Source organism: Neopelma chrysocephalum, unplaced genomic scaffold (assembly GCF_003984885.1).
Source record: "Neopelma chrysocephalum unplaced genomic scaffold, ASM398488v2 Primary Assembly neopelma1_59, whole genome shotgun sequence".
NCBI classification, from domain to species: Eukaryota; Metazoa; Chordata; class Aves; order Passeriformes; family Pipridae; genus Neopelma; species Neopelma chrysocephalum.
The window spans coordinates 11,024,645-11,052,172 of NW_020897714.1; the positions used below are offsets into that span (position 1 = coordinate 11,024,645).

A 27,528-nucleotide genomic window follows, 5' to 3' on the forward strand; every position below is an offset into this window, starting at 1 on the left:
ACTTCATAATGCATCAACTTACTAGCCAACATAAGTGCAGTGGAGTATGTTAAATTACATTTACAAACATATTGAAACTTCAAAGTAGAGAAAACAGTTTATTTAACCTTACAATAAATTTTAATAGTAATAGAATAGCTTAGATTATCTTGTCTCAACCTGATTTTTTTGCAATGTATAAGAGAAAGAAACATAGTTGACAATGATATGGATACAAGAACACTATTTGATATGTTTCATTTCCTACAAACTGGTTAAGAGTAGCATGCAATCAATTGAATAAAAATATTTGTATATATGATTTATTCTGAAATAACAATTATACCAGTAAAGGATAAAAATCTTACCATGCAAGTTAAATGAAAGTATGACAAAAAGAAAAGGTAAAAATTTTTTAACCTTTTTTTTTTTCCCTGATTATCTTCCACATGTTCCATTAATTTAATAATGTCATAGGCTCTGAAAAGATATTTTCATACATTTTAAATTTTCTTAGATTGTTAAATCATTTTTTTCTTTATCAATGATAGCAATATATAAAAGGTATGACAATTAATAAAGTTGGAGAGGAATCTTGTATTTACACAGGCCAGCTCATACTTTTCAGTATAATCAATGATGAAACTCACATGACTTCCGTGTAAGTCTGGAACCAGCTGACATGTACTGCATGCATGGACATAGATTTCTCTGAGTGTTTTACACTCACCTAGCCAGATGAAAGCATATTTTGCACTATATCTGGTCATTCTTGTGCTTTCTAAACACAAATATTTGTAAAAATAAGCACACATTTCCTTAAGGTTGCCAAGTGCATGCTAAATATTAACAAATGGAATGGATAATAGGCAGATTGACACTTCTTTTAAGGTATATCTTAATTTTAAAGCACTATCATGATGTGTTATTCCTGTAGTTAGTGCCCCTAGAAAGGAATTGGATAATCTCAGGTATCTCACTCCAGTGAAATCTCAGCAGCCACCCGAAGGCAGTTGTACATCTCCTGTGGCAGGTCAGCCCGAGTGAGGTTGTTTCCATCCAGGCGCAAATGTGTGATCCTGGAATAGGTCGTTGGTCCAACTACCTTACAAAAGCTGCTCAAGGGGAACTCTGAATCAAAGAGAACAGGAACAAGAGAAAACATGAATAATTAGGACAAGTAGGACAAAGCCATTCTTTTTCTGGTTTTTTTTTTTTAAATTTTAGTTGGAAATTTTACCCTTAATTTATTACACCATTTTTAATATTTTGCATATACAGTGATGTAAATCCCCATGAGTTTACTGGAACTTGACAGACTTGTGTTAGGAGAGGTTCTTTCCGTTAGTTGTGAGAGGTTCAGAATTTATATATCATGATATATATCATCTCTATTCAGTTGAAGTATTACTTGGCTCCCATACCACCAGAGAGATCTTGAATAGAAATCTGTCTTGTAAACTATGATCAGTATTAACTGTAAGCTAGAAATTAGATGAATCACTGAGGTTCTCTGCTCAGTATACATAAACACAGACATACACATATTATAGATCTCTTTCATGCAAAGACCTAGTCTCAAGGGAAAATGTGTGTGAATAAATCTGATGTCCCCTGGATACCATATTGTGCAATTCTGCAAAGAGGGTCTTTCATTCTCACCTGTGTTTTCTTTGAGTCAGACAGACAATTAGTCTAATGAAAAGCTCCATGACTACTAAAGAAGCAGTCTGAGAGACTGGTCGCTCTTCAGGCCACTGACATGAGGTGAATTCATACAGAAAATATTTTAAAGGGATGAAGAGACTCCTTCAATGAACCTGTATACCAGCAGACAGATTTCATGTCTTCAGTCACTTTTAAGTTGCAAAGGACTAGCTCTCATAATTTCTGAAAAATCAAGTTAGCACTCTCAAAATGGGATGCCATTTTAACTACCAATCATATGTCATTCATGGACTTTTGAAAACACCACCTTATGTTTCTTTTCTACATGGCTATTTAACTCATCTAAGAAAATGTGATGACCTATTTCATGGTGTAGTACTACAGGAAGTGAAAGAAGTAGCTTTTGTACCTCTATGTTAAGTTTTGGATTACCATTGGATACTTCCAGAACTGGCATTACAATAATCTTTTGTCACTGCTGAAACTGGGCATTTGCAAAGTAGGTATAAATGTACAGGCAGTTATTTAAAGCATGAGAGCTTAGGAAAATTTTTGGACAGAGATATGATGTTAAGAATGGGTAAAGACTCATGTCTCTTTCACAAAATAAGTTGTTTTGAGTAGGGATTAAGGATATATAATTCAAATATCAGATCATGATCACCAATTTAATTAAAGCAAATCAAAACAATTTCTTATATTTTGTTTAGTATGCAGCCTTTTTTTGGAAGAGTAAGAGATGAAAAACATCCTTTGAACAGTCTCCATCATAATATAGTAAAATTTTAAGACCTCAGAACAATTCTGATACTCTTCTGATTCAGCATGTACCAGCAGAAATGAACTGAAGAATCTTATGATTTAAGATCATATAATCTGAGAGATGTTTATAGGATTATTTCTGTGTGGAATTTTGCTGAATGGAAATCAGTTCCTGAAACTTTTAACTCTTTTTCTTGGCTATACTGTTAACTATTTAGATCCAGTTTTCTACAGAGAGCTTGGGTTTAATTTATAAAGTTTAAAATAAACATGAATTCTCATATAGATTTTTTCCATTTTCTTGTCATTCAGGAATGACGTGGTAAGTATATTTTTGTTAAAGGCAGACATTAAAAAACTTTATACATTTACTTGCTTAGTTGGGTTTTTTCTTCCATATTGTTATTTTTGAGCATATATACTAATATTTGATTGCAAAGAAGTTGTGCTTATACAAGTTGGGTAGATGTTTAACTACTCAAAGGATGTAAACTTCACGCCTGTAAACTGTAAAGTTTAATTATTACTGAAACACTCATCTGTGTTGACTGTTTATGATACTGAAACTACTTGGGAAATGGATGCAGATCTAGTCCTCACAGAAGTCAAATGAACTCTGTCATGGACTTCAGTGGGATTTTGCTTCACTGTTTGAATTTGGGTATTAATTTTTTATCCAGTTCATATAATTGTCAGTCGTTAGAAGTGTATTAAAAATGTATTAAAATGTATTAAGAATGTTTGTTTTTTAATTTCAGTCTTCACTAGCAAAAAATAAGATAAGAGGGTCTTGATGTGCTGTTACCAGAATGATCTGAACAGGAACTGCAACCAGTGAGACCAGAGCACTGTTGCATAAAATATCTCAGTAGCTTACTTCCTCCTTTGTTATATTTATTCATGTTGGAGGTGTTAGAATGTCTTCCTGAATTTATAATCAGGTTCAGGGGCAGTGTACCTGGAATTTTTCTCACATATTTTCCCGATGCAGGATTCCTGCCTAAGCTGGACACTGAGAATAAGAAGGGTTGGATGAAAATTGGATTTGTATCTGAACAATTATGTTCTCACTAAAAGTGCCTGTTGTCATAAGAAATTCTGATATTCCAACAAACTACCTGAAATATGCAGGAGAAAAAAAACAAACAAAGTAGGAGCAGGCGATTGATGGAGTGAGCCACATAAAGGACCATTAAACACCTCCACAACTAACTCTATTTATAATAAGTGCAATTGTGCTACAGGTCCTGATCCAGTCAATGGACAGAAGCAGAATATAGAGCTCCCCTTAACTATCCTCTGGAACATTTTCACACTTCCCCTTTTATACTCCATTTACATAGCATCTGCTTGCTGGTGTTTCATGTGAGAGCAACAATTCTCTCCTTAATCCTTTATAGGTACAAATGAAATATGGAGAAGTCCATCTTTGGACCTTCTTCTTGTATCGCTGAACCTCTTTGATTCTCATATTTCCCATCCTGCAAGTGTGTGTGTGTGTGTGTGTTTGTGTGCGTGCACAACGTGTGTATATAATACTAATGGCATCTTAAAACATGGTAGCTAACCACTGCTATTATTATACAGAAAAATCCACCCTTAAATTACCATTAATAGGAAATATTAAAAGACATTTCAATTTAGAAGTTATGGTTTAGGTTTGAGGTATGGAGAAAACAAAGAATTTTATAAAGCTTCCAGGGTCCTGTGCTAGCTTGGAGGTCCAATCAGCATCAAGTACAATAGACAATGTATATATTTGACACCCACATTCAATATAATGGATGTGCTTCAATATAGAGACCAGAGGAGTTACTTTGAATTTTTCTTCTTTACAGTTTGTTATCTACTTTACACACTGCTTCTTGCAACACCAAGGATGACAGAACATACTGAAGTGAAGCCAATTCTGCTACACATTTGTGATGTGCATATTTATCAGCTCTTGTTCAAAAAACTCAGTCACTCAAATGAAGGTATTTCTCAAAAAGTTTTTTTTTTGTGTATACCAATGCATAATGATTGTAGGACGTTCATGGCGAAACTCACGGACAATAATTTAGAGAAATATTTCTTTTCTTTCTGGTAATATCAAAAAAGCTTAGTACCTAGGTATCTTGCAGAAGGCTCAGAACAATGTTTCTAAGCAGTGAAAATTACCTCATATATCTCATGAGAAACTAAAAATCATCATTGCTAGCTATTTTAGTAGTGGCAGAGTATCAGATGGAGTTCCACAGGTTGCTGCAGTGCCTTAGGTAGGAAGTACTAACTCATCGTTTTCCCTCATCAAAACAAGAAACTGAGATGCAGTAAAAACCACCATAACATTGAGGAAGATGTGAAGCATAGTAAATATAAAACATTTCAAAAAGTCTTGCCCTTCATCTGGTAAGATCTGCACTAAAAATATTTGGCTTTAAAGGCTACATCTGTATGGAGTTAGCTTTGTATGGAATAGCTGACACTGATACTCTTAAACCCTTGATGGATACAAAACAGGCAGACAGAAGGGGGAACTTTATGGTTTATTTTATGCCAACTAGCAATGCGATGTAAATTCTCCCGCAGAAATCCTGGTATGTTGGACAGATCTCCCTATCCATCAAGGACCAACACTGACAGGGGTGGTCTTCTGACATGATGGCGAGATCTCTCCAGGTCTGCAACACCTCCTTGTGGACCCAGGAACAGGACAGCCCTGTAAAAGCCCTGCCTTAGTAGAAACCTCTGTGATCTCATGCAAAGTGTGACATTAATTGACTCCAGAAGTAACACTTTTTCAAATCATGAGCGAATGGAGGCAAGCTTGCCACCTGACCATATGATGTGTGAAATGGGAATGAAAAGAAAGAACAGGGCAGCTCTCCGGATTTCAGGATAGGTTTGGAGGGATACTACAGGAGACAAGGGAGGAAAGAAATGAAAGAAGCTCCTTTGTTGTATCTTTTTCACTGTGTCTTGTATGAATTTATTGCCTTCTTCCTCTCCTTTCCCTCCAGCACTTTCACTACCAGCTTCCTGAAAGCCTACGCATACCCTTAGCTGACATCTGTCTCTTCTTGTTGATTTAAGAATCCTGAACATCTTTTGCACTAACCAAACTTTTCACAGTTTTTTCCTCAGTTGTATAAGAAAACTCCATTGGCTTCTATGTAGTTACTCAATTTACATGAGATGAGAATTTAAGCAATAATTTCCACATTAGTATGAAACCAGGAATTTCTCTTTTTAAGGATATTTTGAGACGCTATTAGATAAATATCTGTCTTTTAACATTAACATGGACAACAGTCAGATAAATGTCAGTGTGTTAACAGTCTAACCAGTACCATTTCTTCAGAGTGGTTCATCTATCATTTCAGATACCTGCATTGAACATCAGTGTCTAGTCTGTGGTTAACATTAATGAAAATGTGCAAATTTAACTCACTGTTAATTTTGTTGACTTGGAGGTAGAAGTTTTCGAGGTTCTCACTGACAATTGGAATGCTCTTCAGTTGATTGAAGGACAGATCCAACTCAACCAGTGATGTGATATTGAAGACATTTCCTGGTATTCCAGAATCTGTTAATTTATTGTGGGATAAACGTAAATATTGCAGGGTTTTGAAACCTTGGAAGTACTCATCAGGAACATTGGAAATCTGGTTATTATCAAAATACAGCATGAGTAAGGAGTGAGGCAATCCTGTTGGTAGCTTTGTAAGTTGATTGAAGCTTAAGTCAAGATACAAAAGTGAATTCAGGCCTTTAAAAGCCCCAGAAATGGAATCTGCTTTCAGCTGGTTGTTCTGGAGGTGAATGACAGTCAGATTCATCAGCCCCTCAAGTGCACCAGGATTGACTTTTGTGATCTTGTTGTGACTTAACTGCAGGTCATCTAGAGTTTTGGGGAGTGGTCCAACAGCTTCAGTCAAATTGTTGTAGTTAATGTGAAGTTTCTTCAGATTCTTTAGTTTAGAGAAGACTCTTCCCTTAATTTTTGAATTTTCCAAATGGTTGTGGTCTAGGATCAGCCACTGTAGGTCTGTTACATTATCAAACGTGTTCTCTTCAATTCCCTCAATCATATTGTTTCGAAGATAAAGGTATTTTATTCCACTTGGTACGATCGGAATGGTTTTCAGCTTAAGATTGTCACAATACATGGCAGTAGGGTAGCTTAAAGGACAGTTACATTCTGGGGCACAGACTGCTGCGGATGGCCCAAAAGGATCATAACCGTAATCATCTCCAGGACCATAGTCATATTGGCAAAAAATGCCACTGATCAGCAACAGCAAGACAGGTAGGGAGTCTAAAGTCATCTTTCTAATATGTCTTGTCCCTGTATGGTGAAAGGGAATAAAAAAGTTATAACTTTAATTTTTTGTCTCTTTTGGCAATATTCAAAATTTTACCACACAAATTATAATTTTAATATTATAATTAAAATATAATTATATTTTAAATTAGTATAATTCAAAACTAATTATAATTTAAAAATAAATAGGCTTCCTGTTTAAAGCTATTAATTAAGGAAAAAAATATTGGTTTGTTAGTATTACATTGTTGCTACTATAAGCTTACTGCCCCTGTCTTGTAATCTACCTTTGTAATGCAAAACTGCAGGCCATTCTGTTGTTGTAAGTAAAACATTCTTTATATCTTTCTGCATTCATTAAGTCTCAAGAAGGTTGATAAAGCCCAAGGTTTTTAAACTTGACACAGAAGAATTTTCGGTTTTGCTGAAGGCCGTGCTCAGAGTCAGTTCCGCCATTTAAATTCTTTTGAGCATTCCTAATGTACTGAGTTGCCTCATATCTAAACATCTGGTTATTTGACTTGAGTTTGAAATAGACAGGGAAGTTACAAACTGACAGTAATGATCTGCTGCATTGTGTGTTTTCAAGATATGTATAGCTTGAAATATCTTTTTCTCATGGATCATGTGTAGTAAAGCATGGTCCACTAAGTTTCATATTCACCTAAAGGACAAACTAACAGAAATAAATAGCATAATATCTTGGACATGTCAAACAACCCACGTTGCATATGTGTGCAGAAGGATACTCTATCAAATATGGATCTACAGTGGATCTGAAACAACTGACTTTCAGATAGTGAAAATGTTCTTAAAAATTCTCTGTATAACAAATGTGTTGATTACATTGTGTGTCCATTCTAAGTCAGTCAAACAACGAAATGCTGGCTTCACATACAGTTCCAGTTCATATAGAGCAAAGTATGTGAAAAAATTCAATGTCCTTGGGGATATTTTGCTGAGATTCAATATGAGTGGTCTCACCTTACTTTTTAAAGGCATATCTTTCTCATCAAATCCTCCACAAGTTGCTGATTAATCTGTGCAGATTAGTATCTTGCTTATATTTCTTACTACTTAGACAGATATTTTGCTGGTAAACTAGGTCTAGCATCAATAAAGTCAGTGAGCTTGCTTTGATTTTCACCAGTAAAAGATAAGGTTCCAGGTACTCAGCTACTGTTCAGAGAGTGAGAGGATTAAGAAAATCCTTAAAACTTTTTGTTCTCAAGTAATTTCAGAAAGTATGTGAAGCCTACAAACAGACCACTAGACACTGATTTCAGATCTGGGCAATCTTCCAGCAGAGTAAGTTAGTCCCTGAATAAGGAATATGATTGCATATTTTTTCCATGGTGTTGGTCCCATCCCATTTACCCAATAGCAAATCCTAGGATAATCATTGAAATATTAGTTATCAGTGTAATTTCCTTTGTCTGTTCTTCATTACTGCATGAGAACATGCAAACTCAACCTTCAGTCCCCTGTTGGTAAAAACAAGTACAGCTGAAAGCAAATACTGCAGTAACACAATTCAGCTCATAATTTGGTCCTATTCAGGTACTGAACATTAAGGAAGGGACACCAAGTGCTTCTGTATTCAAAGTATAAAAGACAGTATAGTGAACCTCTAGGACTACATTCTTTGGCCTTACAGTGGTATTTTTTACACATCTATGTAATTTTATAGCCTTAAAGATAAAATAACAGGCATTATTAATTCAAATTCTATTGCTTTTCTAGTTTCAAATTTTATTTGTAGTGTTAAGTTTCATTATTGATACCATAGTCTGACAGTCCTTTAAGTAGTGTACAAAGTTTAACTTCTCTGAAGATCCCTGAAGTAATTAAAATAACAAATGTTTTGAATTAATTTATCAATAACATTTTAGAATGTATGTTACAATTCTGAGGTTCAAGGACATGTGGGCATGCGTGTGGCATAAAATAACAAAGTACATATATAGTGTTATTAATTCGTTTTATTCATGAATTTCTCATTCAGGTATCTAAAAATTTGTCAAAAGTGTAAAAGGTTAATAGCTCATGTACATATGCTTGTTTGCTGCACTGAATTACATGAATCCAAAAGATAAAATCAGAATACATTCTTAGACAGTTATCTTACAACATAAGCATGCTTGAAATTGCCTGTGTTTGCTCTAGGAAGTTATATATACCTGTGAAAATATTTGTGAAGTAGCTCAGGAAACTTGTCAAATCATACTAAATGTAAATCCATGATTCTGGAAAAATGCTCACTAAATTAGAGTATACATCCTACTCAAACTATTTTTGATTTTTTCTATACTACCTTAATTGTAAAGTTGTTGTGAAACAAAAGAAATACAAAATTATAAGTAAATTAACCTTAATTCTGTAGCATAACTTCTTACACAGTTTGAAAAAGATTATATTTTTAAAAGTTTCAACAGTATAGTTAAAATGTGCCTTAAAATTAACTAAAAAATTCAAAATACCTATAGTTTTCCTCTCATTTTTTATGTGACTAATTATTTAAGTATCAGGATAACTTGCTTTTTTTGTAGAATGAAGCAGAATGGTTTAACAAATGGAGTTTATGGAGCTCTTACTAACAGATTTTGAATGAAAAATACACAATGAGTACTCTTACAAATTTCTTTGTACTGTATATCAACTCTTGTTCTGAAATAGAATGAAACAGACTGTAAAAAGATGCAACACTGATCTACAAAATATGTGAAGTAAGGAAAGAGAAAGCAAATCCACTAAGCAACTGCTGATTTGTGCTCAGTTTACAAATTGGCAAACTTATCCTGTCATGTTTTCATGTTCCCATTGCAGCTACATTTAAATAGCTGAACATTACAGTAAAAACATGCAGCAGCACTTACCTTACTGCCTTGAAGCTGCTTTCCTTAATTCCCAGAGCAGATGCAATAAGAGACTGTATCGACCAATATATGCTCTAAACAGTGTCAGGAGATAAAAGTCTGCCAGATGCTCTGTGTTACAAGAGGGGAAAAGAAAAAAAAGCCCTAGTCACGCTGTTCTCTGAAGCTGCTATGTCATCATGGTGATCTTGTGGTGTCGCATGTACAAAAATGCAACTCTCTAATGAAGTGCAGGTGGATACCATATTTCATACAAGGACAACCCATCTGTTATTCCTGTAGGATGACCGAATGATATTTCACAAACCTGAGAAAGTTTATAAACCATAGGCTTATACAGTAATTTTTGTATTTTAGAGGGAAAACCTTTTAGATTGTAAAAGAAATTGCAAACAGGCTTTCGTTTTCCAGCTTATTTTATACTGCTAGACATGAGCTAACACATAGCACTCAGACCTCAATGCTGCTGGGCTTCTTCAGCCAAGTGACTCATTCATTTTTCTGCCTTTTTCTTTAACTATCTTATGACCACAGTAAAATATCCTTAATAGAAGCTTTAGTTTAAGGATCAGATCCAAAAGATGCAGCATTATCTTCCAATCATAACCTTTTCCACATTACATACTGAGTTCAAAGATTCTTCTGCAAATCATTGGAATTGATTTGGTCTGGAGATTTTCGTTGGTGGTTAAATGCGTGTTTGTTTAATAAAAACACATCCCAGGAATGGTTTTTCAGCAGTTACTGTAAACTCCCTTCATACATTTGTTCATTTTTGCACTTACAGCTTTCTCCTGCTTTTCAGAATCTGGAACTACTCAGCTTTATGTTGTCTGTTTCTTATTCCATGGATGTAGTTCAAGAATTCCTCTTAAGGCCTGGATGACATGTTATTTTCACGACGTAGTGTCAAAAAATAATGCATTAAGACAGCAACTATTTAAAGTGCGTGTAAAAATTTCCATAAGAACCTTCCCTTATCTCTAAAAGGTGTACATCTTCCCTTTTAGTGGGAGAGATCTTTTTTTATAAAAAGGTGGATGGGGGAAAATGTCAAACATGCATATGTTTGCACATGTTTGTGCGTGTTTAAAATGCACAGGCCATTTTAAAGTGACTTGCATGTTTAATTGCATTTGACTGTAATTGTTGGGCATAGAAGTTAGGGGCTTTTTGTCCATTATCAACTCGCTACCTTTATGAAAAGTTATGGTACAGAATGTGGCTGGGCTGAGAACCCTAGCAGCTTCCTGAAGAAGAGGAACCTGGACGTGGGCATCCCCCAAAATCTGCTGTTGATGCGTCTCACTCTCCACACCAGTGAAGGTTTCTGGGAGAAGAGAAAGGCCAGTACCTTTCCATGAGAACAGGAAAGACACCAAACAATTACAGATCTCTGTGCTTCTGCAATACCACAGTTAGCAAACAAATTTGCTCAAGACAGAGTGCCAAGCACCAGTGCAGCTTACAGGGAGTGAATGTGGTGCTTTTGATGTTCTGACATCATGCCTGTCTCCCTGGTGTGGGAGAACCATTTACACATTGGGAAACATGTTGGTGACAGTTCATAATTACAGTACTATTTGAATGATGCAAATAAGTGAATGTGAAGAAGTGGGATTACAATATCGAATTAATCTAAGTGAAAATCTGTGCATGATATCAGGACTAGAAATGTGGAATTGGACAAAGCTGCTGTTGTCCTGTGTGTGGACAAATGGAGACCAGATGGAATTTCTCACACACAGAATGATATTTATTTGAACACTACCCCATTAGTTTTAGTTGACCAAGGAAAACCTAAACCGTAGACTTGACCGAAAATGTGGCAACAAGCAGGAGCACTCAGCAAAAGATCAGCTGGAATAAGGAAAATAGTTTTAATACAGAAAGAGGTACCCTTCAAGGCAATACTGAGGTTTTCTCTGTGAAAGAAAGTACATCAAGCTGAGCAATGAATGGAGCATAATATTTGTAAAGATAATTTTAAAAATCACGGGAAAGGCACTAGTTGAGTTTTTTACATTTATGGATTTGTTTTGAAGGAAAAGCTCAATATTATGATAAATTAATACATATTTTGAACTTTCAGTAATAGATGTAGTTTTGCATTTGCAGTACAAATAGGATTGTACATTCTCTGCAAGTACAGGATAGTCCAGGCTTAATATGTTTTTGACACAGCTGTATTTATGCATCAGTTTTTTGTTACACTGATTTCTGTTCATCCAGTATATATCCTTCTTCCCATTCTATTAACAGAAATACAAAACATGCATATCTTTATAACTTGTACAAAAAATCTTCTTAAGTAAATGTGATGGCATTTTGCAATTAATATATGGTAAAAGCTTGAGTCACATAAAGTTCAGCTGAGACATATTCATCCATATAGCTCCTGTCTTACTGATTGTTTTAAATGAGCTATAGAAATTGCACAGTCAAGATGAATAATCACAAGGTTAAGATATAAACCAATAGATTTTCCCTTTTCTTTAAAAAAAATTTTACCATCTCTCCAGTCTGTTATTTAATACTTTCATTCAGCATAAAAATTATGCTTTCCTAACCTTATTGTTCTGATTCATGATGTTCTCTCCTCATAAATCTCTTTTCAGGGGAGCAGGTAGGTATGAAAGCCCAGCAAATGGAGGTATGGTTTCTTCTGCAACAAAGGGGTAGAGTGCGGGTGGGTGATTTCTTTTTTTTGTCTGTGGGTTTTTTTGGGGTTGTGATTTTTTTGATAACTCTCAGAAGTCATGTAACAGCCTGTGAATATCGTCTAGCTAATTTTCAAGGAATATGCAAAATAATGCGTAAATTCATCTATGACATCCAAGTTGTAAACTGGCTACGAATACACTTCATACCTGATCATGTCAGGACATATTGATATTTCCCCTTTACAAATCCTTTGCTCCAGTTTGTTTTTTTCAAAATTAATTTTATTGTTATTCCTTATTTATTCATTCTTCTTTGGTGGGAAATATGATCGAGACCTATTTTCCTCTGATTTTCTTTGGCTTGTGATACATGAACTGAAATATTTCTTTTACGTGATACAAAGCTCCTTTTTATAATTCATATTTTTGTGTCTGGAGATGGTCAAGAAGTCTAGTAGGTTGCAATGAAATAATCTGAAAGGAAAATTCACTCCAAGTGTATTAATTTGCAGTGGGCAAGATCTAGCCTTCAAATATTGTCAGGTTACAGTGTCACTGTTTTGTCTCTTTGCTCATCAGTGATATCCTCTCTACATTTTCTCTTTTGTAAAACTGTCTTCTTTATAACTTCTGTGCACTTCTGCATAAATGGAAGTGCCTCCCAATCTATTTGCTTTTAATCCCCTTTTTCCCAAAAGACTCAAGTTACCAAAACCTAATAGATATTATCTAATCCAACTGCTTTGTTTTCGTCTTAAACCTGTGCTCGCATCTGGTACTCAGAACCAAGAGATTTGGGTGCCAAACATTAAGAGTAGGATATCTATATCATAGGATCATATAACCCCACAAAAAGTCCTTGTGGAAGTTCTAACATTGCCACATAAAAAAAGTAGTGAGGTTTTTCCACTGATCACTCAAAATTTAAATTAAACGTTGCTCTCAAGATGAAATGAAGGTTAGTTCATTTTAATTGGCTGCCTGTAGCAGAAGGTAAAGAAATCTCCATTCAGGGAATAGGCTGTTCCATGGACACCATGCAGTAAGACACTTAATTATGAAGAGGTAGCATATAAACAAAAATATGACGTTGACTCAAATCTCCAGCAACAATTAGTTAAATGTTTTTGTAAAGTTCTGCAGCATTTTGAAAATATTACTGAAGGCTGACTCACATCAAATGAGTTCCACTAAAAACAATTCAGTTCCAGATTCTGGAACTGGAGGCTGTAGGTGCTTATTTTTTCATCTGAAAACTTCCTTTCCTGCTAATTGAAATTTTATTTTTTCAGGCTCTACACTGCACTTACATGTCAAATGGAAAGTGTCAGACCACATACTATAAGCATTACAAAATTTGTGGCAATCCAAATCCTTCTTTCCTTTCTCCTAAAAAGGAAATACCAGCTTTGGAAATTTACAGAAATGGTAATAGTGTTACAACTTACTAACAGACCGCAACAGATATTTTAGTTGAGCATGAATCCTTGCTTTTGTCCTTCTGAAAAGCTGCTCACTGTTTTGCTTCAAACTTGACTGTGTCTATATTCTAGTGCTGTTATACTCCTCTCCATTTCTTTTCAGACTGTTTTTGTACTACATTGTACTTAATTTGATTCAAATTGTCAACAGCAAAATTCCTTTGAGTTAATTCACAGGTTGATCGAAGCTTTTTTATGATAAGGACTACACAGATGAAGGCAAGAGTCTGTTTTTAAAACAGACTCCTTTATATATACTGTATGTTTTGTCATAGCGTTCAAAATTTGCTAATCCATGCATAAAAGAAAATCAGGTGGTCCTGGAGCATGAAACAACTCAAATGATTCCATAAAGAATCCAAGAGGATAGCAAGAAGCTGTTGAATTTGTGGGAAAGTTGTGGTTACAGGTAAAAATTAAAACATCTCTGTATTTTAAACAGTACAGATAATTTATAGGAAAAGAAAGAGTTGGACTTGGCAAACTTGGCTAGTTCACTGCTTGTGGTTTGTATATACTAATGCTCTATCAATATAGACCTCCTCTGAAAATCACTGGGCGCTTAACACCTTCCCTAATCTAGGCACTAGCAATGTTTGTCTGCATTCACATCACACTAGAAGACATGTTACATCATCTATATTCTGCTGTATGACCAGAATGTAGTATTTGGCCTTCTGTTAGTTGACGTGACCCTGTACTGAAATAGATCCACTTGGTTATAAATTGTCTTTGCCATGGAGATAGGAGAGTTTGGGAGGCACTTAATGTGCAGCTTTTAAAAATACTGCTCAAATCTGGACAAATCTACTCATACTATGGAAGTCACTGCTATCCACCAAGTTTATAACCTCACAAGAAAATAAAGGCTTCGTAGATAATATTTATTATATCATTGACCATCTATTCATATCTATTTTGAGACTAGTTGTCACTTAATTCATTACCAACTGAATGCTGTATGAGATTTTTTCATTACTTTCCCTGGGACTGGTGGCATGTCAATATGCTTGAGGTGTTGCTTCTACCTCCTTGTAGTCCATGAACAGTAACAACACACTGGTGTTCTGGTGTTCTCAGGCTCATGACAATGGGCTGCAAATGAACCAAGGAACTCTTAGGTGGCTTCCTAAGACTTTTAAGTACAAATTATTATGACAACCAAATTTAGAAGTATTTATCACTAACAAATATTATTTTCCCCTTTAGAAAGAACATGATAGTCTTCATATGATAAAAGTATATCAGTCTGAAGAAAGCACATCTTCTACTCCTCTCCAGATGCAGAGAAACAGTGTTTACTGATTTTTTTTCTTATTTAATTTCCAGCTATTTTCTTGTCTGTTTAGTTGTGCTGGAATTTAATTTCCTCATCATAAACTTCATCTTACAATTTCTTCAGCTGTGCTATCTCTGAATCTGTCACTGATATCTTCAGTGCAACTATTTTTTTTTTTTGCCTTATTACTAATATGGACAGACACACTATTATATATACTAAATATTTCTTCTTTCTTCATGTCTCATGCTTTTTTTTCACTTTTAATAACATTTTACTTTTCCACTGAAGGAAAGTTATGGCTCAAATTGACCTTTTTGGGTGTAATATCAAGAGGGGAGAGGTATTTGAGGACAATCTCCTAAATTCTTCTAAAGTATTCTTATTTTTCCTACATTTTTTTCCTCCCAGACAAATTTGCTCATTCATCCTTTTCCTGTTTGGAGACATTGAGCTCCTCTGCAAGACTGGCTGGAAATATGCTTTTGGCCATATTAAATGGCCAGCTTTGGTAACCACAGATTCCAATCCAGTGATTAAATTGTCTTTGTTCTTTATAAAGAGGTCCAGAGTGGATTAAACTCGTGTTGTAAGCAATACCTTTCGTCTTAGGAATTGTGAAGTGTTGAGAAACTCAATGCTTTAGTACAGGCACTGTAGTACACTTTAGTATATGGCACTACTAACATCTCAAAAAATCAAATTTCCCATTAGAAAAGTTACTTGTTTCTTAAGTTACTCCACCTTATACCTCCCTAAGATTGCCTCTGCTTCTCTGTGAGATGCAGATCATCTATTATTATAAATGGTCTCAGGAGCTGTATCTCACATTTTGGTCCCGAGAGACAGCAAACATATGTGTCTACATGTGTTCTAGGAGTTCAAGCACTCCTTAAGATCAATGGGATGTAGTAAACAATTATGGAATCTAGGGTATGATTCAGTTCTCTAAAACAGACATCATAACAGTATTCAGTTGCCTAGGTAGACATCTAATATTATTTGAGAGGCTCTAAGTTATCCAGCTCATCTGTATAGATTATGAGAAAGGAGTTTAACACTTCTGCCCTTTTCAAATGGTAGCTGATGACAAAGCAAAGAACTCCACAGTGCTTAATAACAAGGCATCTGCATTTAGGCAATTGCCTGTTGTCAAGGCTTTCAGTCAGGTGACACAAGGGCATCTAACTGCTGTCTGACATATCCGGGGCTGTATAGCACATCCAAGTGAGCCTGGCTACTGTGACTCAGGATTCTGAGAAGACATACCCTATGCTGAAGTAGTTGCAGGAGGCCAGGCACATATAAGCAACCTAGAATGACATTAGACACTTATCTTTGGAATCTTAATTGTGCCGTTGGAGCTCCTGTCCAGGAGACAGTCAGTTTCCTAAGTAATATCCTCACTTTGTGTAAACTGTCTGAACAGTATTTTCACCAACAATTTTCTCTGCAGGCTTCTCTTAGCTGAGTATTCATCAGAATGTCTGCAAAGAAATGCCACAGAAATTCATCCAAGCAAAATGAGATGTACAAGTCTGGAGACAGTCAAGACCTATTACCCCACAGGTATTTTCCATTTTCCTACCACCTCTAAAAAAAATAATAATAAAAAAGGCAAAATTGGGAATTTTTTGAAAGGTCAAATAAAAATTCAGAAGACAGTTCCCCGATTCTGTTAGACCATTCCCTGAGGCCTCAAAAAAACTGAACAGAGTTTTTTTTCTTCAGTCAAGAAAAGCTTTTCAATAGATTTCATATATAATTGTATAAGTTATACACATTGAGAAGGACAGAAACTATTTAAGACATTTTCTGTCACAGGCAGTCATCAGCTTTTTTTGAATGGATGCAAAAGTGTTCAAGGTCTAATTTGATATCTATCCAAGCCAAGAATAGGCCAGCTGCACCAACATTTCCCTCATCCTGGAATGTCTTAAGGAGAATACACTACTTCCCAATTAAATTTGTTCACTCCCCATAGATTTTAGACCTCTGTCTACTTAACCTCTTTTTATTTTATCTCTTTTTATATTTTTTGGACTTCAGTAAGCACCTAGCAATCATATTTGGATAATTCTGAATCTGTGTATTTATACACAAGTGTGTCTGTTTGTTAAATGGTAAGTTAGTTTGAACTGAAAACTGGAACAAAAGTCTATCCCTTTAGCTTCCCAATAGACTTTTTAATGTTTTCATAATATTTTAAATTACCTTTCTTATATAGATACATTATGCTACAAAATAGAATAGCATTTTGAAAGATACTGTACCTTTTTGGAATAGTAATATGAAGCCAACTCAGAGGGAATGTCTTACCTTCTTTCTTCAAACACTGGGTTGTAATGTCTTTTGGATTGTGTGTATGGAAGGTAAAGCATTGCAATCAAATGCTGTAACTCTTCCAAACTCTCAGTTGGATCAGAACTCCATAGTATCAGCTGTTCAAAGATTAACAAACAAACAAACAAACAAACAAAAACAACAACAAAAAAACAAAACCAAAACCAAAACCAAAACCAAAAACAAACAAACAAACAAACAAACAAACAAAACAAAAAAGAAAACCTCAGAGATAAACTTTACTGTGAAGGGCTGAAGAAAACATTAGAATTGACTGAAAATAAAACATAAGGAAAAAATTCAAATAACAAGCAGGTTAACCGCATTTTCAATATTTGGGTAGACCAATGTAAGATATTAATGTTACAAGACAAAATTTTCTTAAAAAAGTAAATTGATGACTTACCTCCCCTTTAGGTTTTACCTACACCAGTAAACCTCATAATGTCTCTGACACTGTCAGGTTATTCTTTATAGTATTAATTTATTAGAATGGGCTTTTGTGTGATTCTAGCCTGAACTGAACAATTCTTGGCCAGGATTTGAGACTTACCAGTCTCAACAGAGAGTTTAAAAGAAACCACCCTGTTTCATTGGGTAAGAAAGCCTTACAACAGAGATGGGGCTTAGTCCTGTTCCAGAGGTGAAAAATGGCATGATTTCACTTAATAGTACAAATGCAACTTTAGACTCTGGAATATAAACTGAGCCATCAATAAACAAGTAGACATTGAGGTCCTAAGGTCTGCTAACATGTCCTGATGCACAATTGTATTATTATCAAAATATATTTTCACGGTTTTCACCATTATCGCAAAATTTATATGTTTCCATGTGTATGTGTACGCATGTATCACTCTTGCTTTACACTGAAGTTTTGAAGATATATGGATTATTTTTAATTTTCAATAGAGAAACAGATATATTCCAGAAATAACATCCGATTCCAAGATTTAGCAGATTAATAACATCTAAGTGGAAAAACTGATTTCACATAGGACTGCTGACACAAACTTAGCTACAGCAGTGTCAGTGAGCAACACTATAATTTCAGTCATTTTCTTATCCCATAGATAACTTCAATAATATGGGTAGCCAGCTGTGGTATAGAAAACCCGTTGCTGCTATTCAATCTCACAAAAATAGAATGAGACCTTCTTGTTTCCAGAGGTGGCAATCACACATTTCTAATAATATTACTCGTGGAGGGAAGGGTTTTGCACTGTGTTTTAGCAGTTAAATCTCTGCAATTATTATGGAACTTTTAGCACAACAATAATTGAATAACCCTGAGACACATCAGATTTGTTTTGTCTCAGATCGGTGACTTTTCTAGGGAACCCACATGAAGGTTATTCTTTCAAGCAAGTGGGGAATAGATGTGCAGGTGATAGCCCACAACACTTTCATTCAAACCTCGGTGAAGGGAAAAAGGTGTTTGCTTTATTAATCAGCACAAAATCCTTTTTCTGAAAGCCACCACTAATGACTTGTCACATATTCATGTAAAATATTTTTGAAATGTGTCTTCCAAGGTCTTGGAAAACAATGTTTGGGGTCCTAATTAACTCAGGAGATAATGAACATTTTACTTCATGCTTACCCATTGGCCAGTAGCTGTATTCAAGATGAACCCCAGTCCAAGTTGTACGTAAGCTGTGCCTAGCTTTGTACCTGGCATTATATTACTCACATGATATCTGAGTTTGACCCTAAACCTGCCTCCTCAGTGGACATCTATTGCTGGATGGTTGGGCAGACTTGATTACAGTCACCAAACCACCTTTGCTGCACTTCAGTGGGTGCTGTGGGATTGTGCATCTTGCTCCTGAGGTTGCTACCCTACCTTGTGTAACTGCTGGCTCCTAGCTTGCCTTCGCTTGCACAACTGCCCTCTCTTGCTGAACCCCAGCAATAAGCTCAGGGAAAGGACAAAGGATAGAGCTTAAACATAACTCCTAGACAATGAGTTGTAGATGTCTAGGTGGACAAAAGTTCTGGAAGATGGTCATGGCAGCAAGAGCCTACAGGCGTACTCAGGGCCCTGATACTGCATACAGAATCACAGAATGGTTAGGGTTGGAAGGTACACTTAAAGATCATCTAGTCCAAGCTCCCTGCAATAAACAGGGACACCTTCCATGAGACCAGGTTGCTCAAAGCCTGGTCCTACCTGGTTTTGAACACTTCCAGTGATGAGACACCCACAGCTTCTCTGGGCAACCTGTTCCAGTGTATCACCACCCTTATTTAAAGAATATCTTCCTTCTATCCAACCTAATTCTACACTTTTTCAGATTAAAACCATTGTGCCTTGTCCTGTCGCTATAGACCACAGTAAGAAGTCTCTGCCTTTCTTATAAGCCTCCTTTATATAGTGAAAGACTGCAATAATATCTCTCTGTAGCCTTCTTTTCTGCGGAACAATTTCAATTCTCTCTGTCTTTGTAGGAGGTGTCCCAGCCCTCTGACCATTCTTATGGCTCTTCTCTAGACTCGCTCTAACAGCTCTTTCTTCTGCTGGGGGCCCCAGCACTGAGTGAATAACTGCTGATGGAGGTTTCATGAAAGTGGAGTAGAGGAACAAAATCACCCCCCTTGGCCTGCAGGTCATGCTGCTTTTGATGCAACCCCGGATACATTTGACTTTCTAGGCTACAAGTGCACATTGCTGTTTCATATCCAATTTTTCATCCACCAGTATCCCAAAGCCCTTTTCTGCAGGACTGATCTCAATCTATTTATAACTGAGTATGTACTGATATTGGGATTACCTCAATCTTCGTGAGGTTCACATATGTTCATATACCACCTCATACATTCTCATACTAGCGCAGAAACTGTCCATAAGCTAGCCAAGAGGCTAGAATGCTCTTTTATATCCTCTTTCTCACTTGAACTGTGAGGGAGGATGGAGGCGGACTGGAGGCATCCTTGGCTTCGTCCACTGTAGGTCAGAGCTCTGGTAAAAGGGACATCTTCTCCAGTTCTTATTCCTGCTATTTCTTTCTCAGCTCTGCAGAATAATCTAAAATCATTGTGCAGTTGCATTTTTTTGCATAGTATGAGCACACTCCCTCTGTCTAAGATGTAGGGAAGAAAACAATCCTGTATGTTAGAATTCTAGCAAGGAAGTTCAAAGGGAATATTACCACTTCACTGTAATTTAGTCCTTTGACAGGAGTAAAGAACCTACCTATTTAACTTTTTCCATAACAATCCAATTATCTGTATCTGTTGAAGAGAATTTTGCACAGTCTTCTTTGTCTCCTGTAATCTACACATGCTTTGGCTCCTCTCTATATAAAAAAATGATTGGTATGTCTTTAAAGAACTTCATGCTGAAAATGAGCAGTAAAGGATAGAAAAATTAAAAAATACCCCAAAAGGTTAAGATTTTTGTTTCATTTTTTAGTGATGGCATGACGAAATATTAAGTCACCTGAGGTTTAGGATCTCTCAGTCACTCTCTTCTAGCCAACACTTCAAAGACAGTGCTTTGTTTCAAGACTTCATTGCAATGTATCCATTTTTTCCTTCAAAATTAGAATGATGTGTAGGGACAAAGCTCTGAAGGTTTATTCTCAGAAGCAATTAAGACTTTTGAAACATTTCAGTTGTCTAGAATTTCTAGCATAGCCAAGCAATGTTTAGAATTACTCTGTCTTTTATGTCAAGATTATTTTATGCATTTTGAAATTTCTTTTATTTTTTTCTACTCTCTGGAATTTGGTTTATTCTTTATAAGCTTTTAATTCCTGCAAAGATTCAATACCTTAAAATTATAAGATTAAAGGATTCAGCAGCAGAATAATTCATGATTAGCTTTCATTGTTTCTGAGTTTTTCTGTTGAAAGGGCTTTCTCACATCCATTTAGTAGCAGACGCATGGTCCCTATTTTCCATGCCTTTATATTGGAATTTGAACACTTTCAAAAATTACTCTGTAGAGAAGAACTAGCCTAATTTATCTCAATTAAAGTCTTCATCTGGAAACAATAATGTAACTTGTATATACCCAAAGTTTGCAAAAAGTAGCCAAATCCTTAAGGCTTTTTTATGCAAATATAATATACACTTTAATATATTAGTTGAAAATGAATAAAAAGTGTAAGTAGGATTTATCATAAATTCTGTACTTCAATCCTCTTGAGACTATAACATAAAGAGTTGAAGAAATTTTGCTTGATTTCACATTAGATATGAATTTAGAATGTTTAGCAGATTATAACCATTTGTACAGAATCACAGAATCATTTGAGTTGGAAGGGGCCTCTGGAGATCATCTAGGCCAACATCCCTGCCAAAGCAACTTAGAGTAGGTTACACAGGAACACATCCAAGTGAGTTTTGAATGTCTGCAGACAGGGAAACTCCACGATCTCCCTGGGCAGCCTGTTCCAGGGCTCAATGTAAAAAAAGTCCTTCCTCATGATGAGGTGGAACTTCTTGTGTTTTAGTTTATGTCCATTGCTCCTTGTCCTGTCTCTGGACATGACTGAAAAAAGTCCGAACCATCTTTTTGACACCCGCCTTTGAGATATTCATGAGATCCCCTCTGACCCTTCTCTTCTCCAGACTAAACAGGCCCAACTCCCTCAGTCTCTCCTCATAAGAGAGGTGCTCCAGACCCCTAATCATTTTTGTGACCCTTCACTGGACCCTCTCCTTGGTTTTGTTGTACTGAGGAGCCTAGAACAGGACACAGTACTCCAGATGTGACCTCTCTAGGGCAAAGTAGAGGGGTAGGATCACCTCCCTCATCTTGCTGACCATGCTCCTCCTGATGCACCCCAGGATACCATTGGCCCTCCTGGCTGCAAGGGCACACTGCTGGCTCATGGTCAACGTGTCATCCACCAAAACTCCCAGGTTCTTCTCTGCAGAGCTGCTCTCTAGTAGGCCAGACCCCAACCTCTACTGGTATTTGAGGTTATCCCCCCCAAGTGCAGGACCCTACAATTGCCCTTGTTGAACCTCATTAGATTTCTGTCACCCAACTCTTCAGACAAGCAAGGTCCCACTGAATGGCAGCACAGCCTTCAGGTGTATCAGCCACCCCCTCCAGTTTTGTATCATCAGCAAACTTGCTGATGGTACATTCTAACCCTTCATCCAGAGAGTATACAGAATAAAGCATATATATTCTACTGTCTGTTCCGCTACGTTAGGAGCAACACAACCTAGCAATTAATACTTGTACATATAAAAAAATATTATGACATTTACCACCAGAAATCATAATTTTCAAGTATTCATCTTCTCTTCATCTCTCCATCTCTCATCTTCTCTCACTTCTTTGTGAGTCAAAGACAGTACTTGGGACAATTCTTTGGATGAAAATTTTCTGGATGGAGGTGATTTAGACGGTTTTTTGTTTGTTTGTTTAAAAACAGATTTTTGTATTTAGACAATGGATGGCATCTTTTGTTTAATTTCCCTTCAAAATTGAGTGACAACCTGTAGCTTTTAATTCCTCTGACTGAAAATATTGGAACTATTTGTGTGGGTAAATTTTGAAAAATTTTGTTTTTCAAAAGCTTCTTCACTATGTTGCTTACTGCAGACATACATGTGGATGTAGAAATACAACATCACTCTCATAACACTGCTATAATTTTACTATTAGTTCCCTGCTTTCATATAAAAAGATGAGTGAATATATATATTATTATGACAATACCATTTTTCATAGTTTTGTCCATTCTTTCTCTCACAGATTTATGTCCCAGTTCAAGCAGGCAGTAGAAGAGTATTAACATTCTTCTGGTCTGCTGATTTAAGACACCCACATGGAGGTAGTCTCCAAAGCTTTCAAGCAGCATAATGTACACACTGAGTAAGGGAATTGCCTGACAAAGCAGTTTTGAAGAAACCACATCTTTATATCTCAGAAAGAAAAGTGTGGACTTTAATAGATAAGGTAAACAGCCTTCTGTAGTGCCTGTATCCAGACTGATCCTCAAGCACTTATGGCAGACTAACAGCAGGAAGCAGGGCAAGAGGCCAAAGGCTGGTTTATGTCACTTAAAATGTAGCCATTGAATTACTCTAGTTGTTTGAGTGTTTGTGTTGAGTGTAATTCAAACAGCTAAACAGTTTTTGTTGCTTGTCATGACATCCACAGATCCTTTGTTCTTTTGCAGATGGAGCTGCTGGAGCATTGTTAAGGTAATGTTTTATGCTAAAATTTATCAACTATTTTTAGTTGCACTATTTCTGTTTGAAGATGATGCACTTAATATTGAACATCTATCTCACAGCCCATGTTTCTCCTTCACTGCTGTGCAACCTGTCACTAACATGCTCTTTAATTTATTTTTCTTTTTACTGAATGAACTACTTTCAACTAAACTAGGCCACCTTTTTTGAAAAAAAAAAAATTGACAGATGTAGACCAGTCTCTGAAGCAAAACTGATTTCAGAGTAATGCGTGCATTCAGAGAGGATGAGCAAAAACCCATTCTTGTTCAAAGCAAGAGTATTTAACTGTGGATATACAAAAAGGCTATTGATTTCACAGCTATGCACACCTGACTTAATATAAATATAAAACTGAAATAGCAGAGTATGTGAATTTGTGTACCCTCTTTTCATAAAACCTCATAAACTTCTTTCCTCCTGGTTTTCACTAGAGAATGGTAACTTTGTTATTGTCCCTCAGTGACACTAGATGGCACTTCAGAGTAGTGGTGGGATCAGAAAGTCTGTAATCTCTAGTTATTTTGCATATGAGATTAGAGATGCATTAAATTAATGTTTGCTTCAAACAAAAATAATTTCTCAGCTTTCTCTTTTTTTTTACATATGACTGTGGGGTAGAAAATTATGTCTGTTTTTAGAAAAATGTCAAACATAAGCAGAAATAGATTAAACAGAGCAGTTCTATAGCAGCTCAAAAAACCCAACAACCAAGTTATGGGCCAAAGCTCTCTTTCCAGACCTTGGGCTTAGAGCATTTGAGTTTATGGAGGCAACTGAAAGAAATCTATAGTCCTGGAAATTAGAGTAACACATTCATGCCAAGGATTTAAGAGGTGAATCTATCCTGGAAATGAAATTAAATTTAATGTCACTTATACATCAGCAATCAAAAATACGATGATTGCCCATAACCTGGTGCACTATAGGAGAAACCAACCCCAAATGGTCACAGCCTTGCCTTCAGTAAGGGATAAGAGGCGTTTGGGCTCCACTAGAAAACAAGGGTATTATTCCTTATGTATTTGAGTCCTACAGTTGTGACCATTCACCGTTTTCATACTTTACGGAGAAATGGAGAATACACTGTTGGACCCAAATGCTTTCTACTTCAGTTCTCTTATTTCTTTCCTCCCAACTGTTTATAGATTTTGTTTGTTCTTTTTTTCTTTTCATTTTTTTCCTTATTTTCTTTTTAAGTGGGAGAGCATCTGTTCTATATTTATATGAAAAGCAGTTTTAAAAGTATTTGGCTTCCCGCTTCTTTGAAGTCTCTGCAGATGCTGTGTGTGGATAGGATCCCATCAGTCAAACAATATTGGTGTGGCTGCACAATTTATGGAAAACCAACAGCGTGTTTACCTTTTGAATTTTTCATGATCTTGCTTAGGTCTCTAGTTGTTATAGGATGTGCTTATTCTGTTTCATTGAGCAAGACTGGGAATGAAGAAAGTCCTGCTATCTTTGCTGCCCTTGGTTATTAGCAGGGAATGTATTTTATGGGAGGGGAAATCTTGCGCTTTAGCAGCAAGCAGGGGTAGAGAACATATCATGGGTACTACAGACAACCAGACTCAGATATTTTCTTCTGGACTTAAAGTTCCTTCTAATTTGAAAGCAGAGCCTTACTATGGGAGATTTTAAAACCACAGATGGAGAAATGGAAAGCTTGTGAATATGTTTATATGAAGCTTTATGTAATATGTAATTGTTATTATTTGTTGTGTGAATCTCTTGCTGTAAGTTGTATCTGTATCTGCTAGTTTGAACCAGGCATATGCAAACCCTGTACTTACAATGCCTTTGTTCTCTCTTGAAATACCAGTGTGTAGTTTTCTGCATGAACTCTCTGTCTTCACAATAGTAAATATCCAATCAAGAACCAAAAGAGAAAAAATCTAACTGATGACTTTCTGGAGGGTTTTCCTTTCAGTGACAGAAAGATATTATGTACTGTTTATTTTATTTAAAAATAACGCTCTGAAAATGTGAAACCCAGAAGAAAAAAACAGAGACAAGTGGGAGAAATCATTGACTATTATATGCAGAAGATAGCTACCAAGAGTGCAAATATACTTTTTGAGTGTAATGGCTTTAGTGAGTCATAATTGTTTCCAATTATTTACTACTGAATAAATGACAGCTATAAAAAGGCTATATTTGTTTTCTATGAAAAAAAATAAATATGAGGTTTACACATGGAAAAAGTTCCTTGAGGCAAAAGATTTTCACACAACTTGCTTTTACTTCAGCTATCACCATGCTAAAGATGTTCAATTTTCAAGACTTAATTTAGGTTCTAACACACTGTGTTATGCGATCAAAAAAAATGAAAGACAAATACTTTAGAGTTTGCCTGTATTACATTATTCTTTAATATAAATGACATAGAAGTTTTACAAATTAAAGAGATTGACCTTGGAGTATTAAGAGACTGCAGAAGATTCTTTCCAGGTGATGTTTTTATTGAGTATAGGTTTAGCTTTTTAGATTGACAGTAGGAATGTGCAGCCTACCTTTGATGTGCTTGCTACTCATTGATATGGGTTGAAGAATCCCAATTTAAAGAGGGCTCAAAATCACTCTAAATAGATACTTCTACAAATGATGTCCCAGCAATGTCCATATTTGCACTTATTTCACTTCATATACTTCTATACTTATGATTTTGCTTACAATCTAAATTCCACAAATTTGTCAGATGGAGGAGCCTGCGTATGTCTACTTAACAATTAAAAACTTTGTTTAAACAACAAAAACAGAAAAGGATGCTGAAAAATGTACAATGCAGAACAAGTGAACAGTGAACTGTTATTTTTTTGTTGTTGTTGTAGATACATACATGGATTGATATCAATTACTAAACCCTTATACCATACTCTGCAAGGCAGTAAAGTCATTAAAACTGCTCTTGTGACTAAGGTGAGAGGGATTTGCACTACAGAAATTTAGTCATTGAGCTCCAGGTATAGATTACACATTTTTTACTGTAGACTACTCAATTCTTTGTTCAATAAAATGATGTTAGGCTAATTTTGAATAACACTGCTCTAGGAGAATGGCAACCTTTAAAGAATTATATATACAATAAGATTTTTTTTATTTTTCCCAAAATAATGACATTAGCAACCCCTTTATTTACCTCTGCTAAATAGATACATTCAGAATTATCTTAGAGTTATAGTGGATATTTTTAAACCTCCAGGGCTTGAAATAAATTTAAAGGAGGTAACTCTCACCTTCTCAAGTCTCAAGATGATTTGAGAGTCTTTTTTCCTCTACTATTTTTGTGTGTGTGTGTGGCTATAAAAATAACCTCACTCACTAATTTTTTTTCTATATCATAGCTTAACAAATATTTACTCCAAATCTCATATACAGTGGAATCTGAAAACCTGTAGCATTCAGCAAACTGAAAAATGCCACAGAAAGCATGCTGGAAAAGAAGGCTGAAATAAGTCAGTTTAAAGCACAGTTGACAATTCTCTTTGATGTTATGCTTGCTCTTGTACATCTGTAATGTTTCATTTATTCTACATCATGAATCATCTCCACTTTAAAGTGAAGTTTCTGGTATTTGGCATTAATTGTTAGCAACGATTTTTTGAACAGGCGTGTAACAAGAGATACTTCAGCTGAAATACAACCGAACCCCATCTTTAGACACCTATTTGTAATTTCCGATCTGTACTGCAGAGCGTTCATGGATACATCGGAAAGCAGAGGGCTGGATTTCCCAGTACTGCACGGGATTGCTGAAAAGACTCACACCGGAATAGCTAGCCTTTTTGGTGTTGTAGCCAAGGGGGCAAAAGTCGTTGATACCAATGGAAGCAATTTTGTTGTTATGAAGATAGACCACCTGAAAAGCATGGAAGTACAGAAGTGAGAAATAGAGTTACTGTGTCAAATAAGATAAATTATTTAATATCATTTATCAAATTATATTATTTGATACCATTTATTAAAT

The 27,528-nt window shown here is 35.8% G+C and overlaps 2 protein-coding genes across 2 annotated transcripts in view; both read right to left on the reverse strand.

The window, feature by feature from the left end:
• Positions 1–71: 71 nt before the first annotated feature.
• LUM (lumican) lies at positions 72–9,979 on the reverse strand. The gene is made up of 3 exons (XM_027679859.1): positions 9,592–9,979; positions 5,843–6,739; positions 72–1,110 (listed from the first exon to the last, which is right to left on the reverse strand). The coding sequence occupies exons 2-3, from the start codon at positions 6,717–6,719 to the stop codon at positions 956–958; spliced, it is 1,032 nt and encodes a 343-aa protein (XP_027535660.1). The 5' UTR covers positions 6,720–6,739; positions 9,592–9,979; the 3' UTR covers positions 72–955.
• Positions 9,980–25,906: 15,927 nt separating this feature from the next.
• The window catches only part of DCN (decorin), a 37,533-nt gene continuing 35,911 nt past the window's right edge, over positions 25,907–27,528 (reverse strand). The window contains exon 8 of the mRNA XM_027679860.1: positions 25,907–27,420. Within this exon, the coding sequence (XP_027535661.1) occupies positions 27,226–27,420 (195 nt within the window). The 3' untranslated portion in view covers positions 25,907–27,225. The remainder of the gene's footprint in view (positions 27,421–27,528) is intronic.

Bases quoted from the DNA above. Each gene is read 5' to 3' on its own strand.
- LUM (XM_027679859.1), bottom strand. From the start codon at position 6,719: ATGACTTTAGACTCCCTACCTGTCTTGCTGTTGCTGATCAGTGGCATT. The intron at 1,111-5,842 runs GTGAGTTAAATT...TCTTTGATTCAG, and splicing joins CCAAGTCAACAAAATTAACA to AGTTCCCCTTGAGCAGCTTT.